The sequence below is a fragment of the Cupressus sempervirens genome, chromosome 7, assembly GCF_028749045.1.
Source record: "Cupressus sempervirens isolate cs-2001-9-10 chromosome 7, ASM2874904v1, whole genome shotgun sequence".
NCBI lineage: Eukaryota > Viridiplantae > Streptophyta > Pinopsida > Cupressales > Cupressaceae > Cupressus > Cupressus sempervirens.
Window position 1 is genome coordinate 297,304,108 of NC_143124.1, and position 6,717 is coordinate 297,310,824.

General features: G+C 32.7%; 1 protein-coding gene and 1 long non-coding RNA gene across 2 annotated transcripts; one reads left to right on the top strand and one right to left on the bottom strand.

Annotated features, from left to right (window-relative positions):
* Window positions 1-1,409: 1,409 nt before the first annotated feature.
* On the top strand, window positions 1,410-2,208 carry LOC149546587 (uncharacterized). Its single transcript, XM_089791282.1, has 2 exons — window positions 1,410-1,556; window positions 1,687-2,208. Exons 1-2 carry the CDS (start codon window positions 1,463-1,465, stop codon window positions 1,947-1,949), a joined length of 357 nt encoding a protein of 118 aa, XP_089647408.1. The 5' UTR covers window positions 1,410-1,462; the 3' UTR covers window positions 1,950-2,208.
* A 1,322-nt stretch (window positions 2,209-3,530) lies between these two features.
* Window positions 3,531-6,564, bottom strand: LOC149546588 (uncharacterized). Its single transcript, XR_016353748.1, has 2 exons — window positions 6,020-6,564; window positions 3,531-3,782 (listed from the first exon to the last, which is right to left on the bottom strand). It is a non-coding gene; the product is annotated as an uncharacterized LOC149546588 (long non-coding RNA).
* Between the last annotated feature and the right edge of the window lie 153 nt (window positions 6,565-6,717).

Consider the following 6,717-nt stretch of genomic DNA (forward strand, 5'->3'; position numbering starts at 1 on the left):
AGGTAAAAATGTTATTATTGGAAATTAGCCCCCTTTAAACAATATTTCTATTTATTCATGCCTTATCCAATCAATATAAGAATAAACTATAGTATAAGAGATACTCTTATCCCTGAGGGATGGAGAATTGGGTAATCTGTAAAGTAATTGTCTTCAATTATGTTCAAACTTCATCCTTAACCCTCATATTATCTAATCAAACTCTTATCAAATTTATCATTTTCTTCCTTGCTTAGACATGGATGATAATTATCATCTATAAATTTTAATAATGCATTATGGATTTTACCTTGTAGAGAGGATTTTCCTTAATATCTAGGGTATAAATTAGATTTCTTTTATGATTTAACTTCTTCAACTTTCCTTAATCATCCAACATACTATTTTCCCTTTAACATTTTACCTCACATTTTTAGTTTATGATTTAGAGAAGAATTTCCAAATTTGAACTTGTAAGGAAAAGTTAAGTGGAAGCCTAAGATTTAGTTATATTTCACATCCGTGTTTTAGTCACTCTTTAATTGTTCAATATGTCAGTCTAGTACTTGTCACCGTCCTTATGTAATCCAAGGTCTCATCCACCACTTGGATCGAATGCAAATATATTTCTCCACTATAAGAGGAAAACGACATTATGGATTTAAGAAAGTAGGGACTTCCTAAATAAAACAAAAATTTCCCATCAAAATGTTGTGACAGTTTGAATATTTTTAACGGCATAATTTTAAGTGCTATGAGAAATTTTGCAACATGGTAGAATCCACTAATCTTGAATATATTTCTCCACTATGAGAGGAAAATGACATTATGAGAGGAGATCATACTCTTAGGATGGCAAAATTTTCCACTATTTGACGATTTCTCCACAAGTGTCTGTATTTTCAATTGAATCCTTCAATTAACATTCATTATAAGAGAAAATAAATCAAAATATAATCCCAAAATATTAGGTTAAAAATTATATTATAAGAAAATTTGGATTCCTCGCATCTCGTAAATCTGTAATTAATAAACAAAAATTCAAATATATCCGTCTACTATTTGGGATAGATTGTAACCTAGAACTTTCTTTAGAATACTTGAAGGCATAATTTTAAGCGCTATGAGGAATTTTCCGACATGGTAGAATCCACTAATCTTGAATAAATTTCCACATTTTGTCATAAGCAACACTTTGTCACAAAACTTAAGGATGGTCTTTAACATTAAAACATCGAGAATATCAAAAATTCACAAGGTTAGATATCAATTCTATAAATTGAAGAGAGTAGGTACTTACCAAATAAAACAAAAATTTCCCAAAACTTAAGGATGGTCTTTAACAGTAAAACGCTAAGTAAGTTTGTTCCTTTCTACATTGTTTGTTTGCTACGTCGTATAAAGCTTCATTCTTAATTCATCCTTCCAAAAATTTCTCTCTTCTAGCCGCTACACAACCATCCATCTGTAATTCGAGACACAAATGGCAATTCATGGCAGAGGATATCTGTTTCTTTTCACTGTCGGATTGGCAATCGTGGTGGCAACAGGATTTGGCCTCGCCGGACTCAACGATGGTATGCTCCAAATCTCTTATTTGTTTCTTTCGGATCTTTCGGATCTTTCTCAATGCAGCATTTAGGTGTTTCTTTGAACCAGTCTCCCAATTAATCTTTATGCTTTCCTAATTCTTCCTGTTTTCACCAGGATCTAAATACCTCACAGAGGTAACTCCGGCGCCCATCTCCTCAAACCTGACAACAATTTGGGAACAGTTTCGAGTTTCTTGTTGTGATATGACGGGAATGTCGCAAAGCGAGCTGGTCTTCCTCACGTTTCTTTCCCGCTCACTCCTGTTTCAAGACGTTCTCTATGCTATCCTCGTGCTGCTTATCTTTCTTCTCTCACTGGTTATTGTGCTGATTTTCGTTCTTCTCCCTTTTGGTCCCCGTCATCTATTGTCCAAGTAATGAGAAGTTTACCATTTTCTTCTGGTATTTTTCTAAGTTAAGTTGGATGACGTCAAACTTTCATAATTCTTCGCTTTGGAAAGATTAATCACGGCATAATTTGCCCTAAAATGATGCTGGACTAATTTGTTTGTGGAGAAGAATATGGGTTCTTGATTTGGAAATGTTAATTCACTACAGTTTTCTGCAGCATGATTTGAGAAATATTAATTCAGAGGGTTTTGTGACCTCAAAGGTTTTCTATGTTTTTCAGGAATCAATGTGAATTCGTCCCTGCCTTTTCATCTTTTGTTCCATCAAATAATTTTGCTGAGCTCGATTTTGAGTTCGATCAAATATACTCGTTTTCCAATCTTTCAAGAAGCATGCTAAGCTTTCAGATTCCTACCTTGTGTTTTATAATTTTATAAAATTTGTTCCATGTTTAAATTAGTTCTTTTGTGTAGGAGCATAATTTTTGGTGAAGTCTGTGGCACAGACGTTCATCTAATCAGACTCCTGTTTATTTGTAGTGCATTTCAATTTGTATTGTTAATTATTTTATAATTTCTGTCGCATTATCCGACTATGCTCACTCTAGTATTTTATAATTTTGACAGAGGCGTCGTAGTTTTGACTTGTTCTTGATTGAAAATAAAATCCAAATAGTGTTTATCCAAGTCTTTCTCTATTTCTACTCCGAATGTTTATATTCTACAAAACTTAAAACAAATCTTTCCATCATTTTTTCTTCTCTGCAGTCTGAATCTTTCCGCAGTGAAACCATTCGACAAATATTATCTGTATATTTCGTTGTACATAGTGAACATTTTATACAAATCCTTCCTGTAAATTTTTATGTATATTGTTCAAATCTTCGCATATTTAAAAACCCTTACACAGCCCTCTAAATACTCAACAATCTAAAAATTCTTTCAATTCTCCGGAAATTAAATTAGGCACAACTTTCCTCTGTGACCTTCAAATCTTTTCCATTTCGACATTTAAACAAACATTTCCATCTATACATCTCAAATCTTTCAATCCTATATTTACCTGTGCAGCCGAATTTGAAGGAAAAAAATCCATAAGTTAAATGGATTTGCGTCCTAGGATTCCATGCTTCCTAAGACCTTCAAAGATTGCATACAAATAAACATTGAACAAAAATAATCACACCAGATGTTGCAATTCTCTGGATATTATTTGGAATTCCTGTTTTTATTGTTGTTTTAGTGTTATAGTGTTATCTTTTTCCTCTCTTGTTTTCGTATTTATGGCTGGAAATAGGATTTGCTAGCTTACTGATTTTTAAAGCAGTGATATGTACAGTTACTGGTTTTGCAAATCGGTTATAAAATTTTTGTTTCATGATGTTGTTGCATTATCATCTCAAACAATGTAAATGAAAGTAGTTGTTATCAACTCCTTCCCCTCGTAGTTTTGCCTTGTTCTTGAATGAAACCAAGAGTCTATGATTTTACCGAGCTCGAATTTCTCTGTGAACCCATTGTTACAGTACTAATAATATCACACTAGGCTATCAGTACTTGATAACCTAAAATTTAAAAAATAGAATAAAGCTAAGAGAGTATAGCGAAATACAAGCAAATGAAAATCTAGGATGTATAGGTAAAACAAATGTGGCCTTAATGTATAGGATAACCTAAAAGTTTCAAAATGAGCAACATATAAATAGAGAATCACAGTGGACTAAGTAGAATGCGTCTGAGAATCACGGCGGGCATTGAGTAGAGGAACTTCAATTCATTGTAGTCGCCTAGCTCCCAAATAATGTTTTCCAGAAAGATAATATCTGCTGAGGTCAAGTGACACCAGGTGGATCAACTAAGTCTGCATAAATTTAAATCCATGACTATATCTCTGTCATGAAATGCTTAACTATTAATGATACATGAAGCCATTGCTACAGTACTAATATCATGCTAGGCTATCATTACCTGATAACCTAAAATTAAAAGAATAGAATAAAGCTAAGAGAATATAGTGAGAAAAAGAAGCAAATGAAAAACTAGGATGTATAGGTAAAACCAGAGAGTTCTATTTACCATAGGAAACTATAACATCTCAAAGATTAAAGAACCGTCATAAATTGGAGCAATTGTGAAGTAGAAATCACCACATAACAAAAAAAAATGAGGGTCCTAATGAAGAGCTCACTTGAATCTTGTATATTGACAGAATCAGCAGTTGATAGGTAGCTATATGTATTTTCAGATGTAAACGAGTTTGTGTTTGAAGAAGCATTCTAGTGTTTTTATTAGCAATGTATCTTGGTGAAGATGGGTCTCAAATGGCATTTGGCATGATATGTTTTTATTAGCAATGTATCTTGTTTCTATCAGAAATCGTTATGTTTTTGTTGGATTCAGGATGCTTGATTAATATTTCTTGATTCTATTTAGAATTATCTATAGATACCATAAAAGGCCAATAGGTATATACTTGGCAAATGCAGTAGTTTTGTAATACACTGCTCCTACTCTATGTCAATTTTATTAGAAAAATGATCATGACATGTGTGTTAATGGTATTTAGATGCACAAATCAGCAAAAATAGGGACATAGGTATCAGAAGTGATATCTGTTGGAAGTGAATGCTAATGCTATTCTGAGAGGGGTGGAAGTGAATGCTAATGCTATTCTGAGAGGGATTGAATCAGAATAGTAGAATTTTATCTGATTAAAATTACTTTTATGGAAAATTAAAAAGCAAATATAACATTCATTGCAAGATAAATGATCATGAACTGAAACCAAGCAACAGAAGAAAAGACCATAACTCAGAATAGAGATGCACAAGATTTGTGCTGAGTGGGAAACCCTCGAAAGCCTTTTGGTTTCGTCATTGGGAGAAAAACCACTCCATTTGAAAAGATCATAACTCAGAATAGAGATACACAAGATTTGTGCTGAGTGGGAAACCCTCGAAAGCCTTTTGGTTTCGTCATTGGGAGAAAAACCACTCCATTTGAACCTGCCATCTTTATTGAATAATATATATCTCTGTTACAATCAGCAGCTACAACTGCTTGGGCTACAACCCCTCTTCTTACAAACAATTAGGCAAAGTTGAATACATATATATCTGTATGCTTCTATGGTACACACTTATATATGCAACCAACCTAAATGATTTTCTTTCAATAATTATCAAAACATTCTCCACAATCTCAACTCTATTTTTATTACCACACCCTTATCTTCTTTCATACATGGAGGTGCTCTAAAATATAGCATTCAATGTTTTACAATTTTACAAAAATAGTTTAGACAGTTCACAAAACTGGTTTCCTTTTTATTGTTTTAACATTCATGCCGTGAAAGATTCGATTCCTTCATTCAGTGCTGTTATATCTTAAACATTTTCAACAATTTCCTTTCTTCATAAATATAATAGGTCCAAATTTACCAGTGTAACTAAGTTTTTAATTTGTAGTGATCACCATCTAGATTGAGTATTCCATTTATTTTCCTTAGTTATTTCTTGTGAACCCACTACTCATAAAACATAAATTTCAATTTCAATTTGAGTCGGACTCAAAAATATATAATTGAATTAATTTTATTTTTTTTAAATTAATATTAGGTAGATGTAGAATATCTATAATTAGGTAGATGGAGAACATTGTAAAGCGATCTATGCAATTATCTTATGTACACAGATTAACACTTCATCCCGGCATGTACAAACATCACATTACCTTACCTAAAAATTGTCGTTCTGCCTCGAAGACTATTAAAAACTGTTCTGCCCTTCGAATTCTACCAAGAAATTTTATTTTAAGCTTTTAACCATTTCCATTGAAACATGCAATCCGTACCAACAACCACAAATAACTATAAAACTTAACAATCTTCTTATGGTTAAAGGAAAGCAGATTTTAACCATATAAAACTTTCATGTTAGAATTCATAAACTGAAATATTTTCATTAGAAAAAATATAAAACTGTCTTCATAGGAAGACTTTTTCAAACGCCATATATTGATTCCTGAAGCAAAGATTCTCCTACAGTAGAGCACTTTTCCCCTTTCTTTCTCAAGAAAAATGTGAGAAACATTGCATACCTGAGTTGTGCAAAAGGAATAAAATTCTCTTTGCTCATTTGCATTTAAAACTTCCACAATTTGTATGCTCAAGCCAAAACCTTCATAATACCTATTTAAACATTCCTGTGCATTTCACCAAAATACTATTGAAAGAATCAGCAGCAAAAGCTTTACAACATATTGAAAACCCATAACCTGATTTGCTGAAGAGATCTTCAAGAGCTGTGAAGAAACATTCATGTCGGCCGCTTGCTATGATTAGGGTAAAATAAAATACGTGAAGCTGCAAAAGTTTTCCTCTTTAAAAAACCCCAAAAACATTGTTTATACTCCTTTGAAGTCCGCCACACAAACACCACACGTGGACGTTGCTCAACAATGACTCGGATAACAAAGTTTAACAATGACTCGGATTAGTGTTTAATTTGTAAGAAATGACCACAAAATATTACATACTCGTGAAATCTGCAATCGTACATACTCGAGGGAAAATATTTCAACTTGTAATTCATGACACCCGAAATCAAGAAAACATGAATGATGTTGATTGCCGTAGCTATGCTAATTTCATGAGGATCATTTGCATTGAGGGTAGCGGTTTGCATTTCTAATTAGAATGAATAGAATCTACGAATTATATGCCATTGGGAATACTGCGGCATTACACAAGTACATTAACTAGTTTATATATATTTTTATGTATATATAAACTAGCT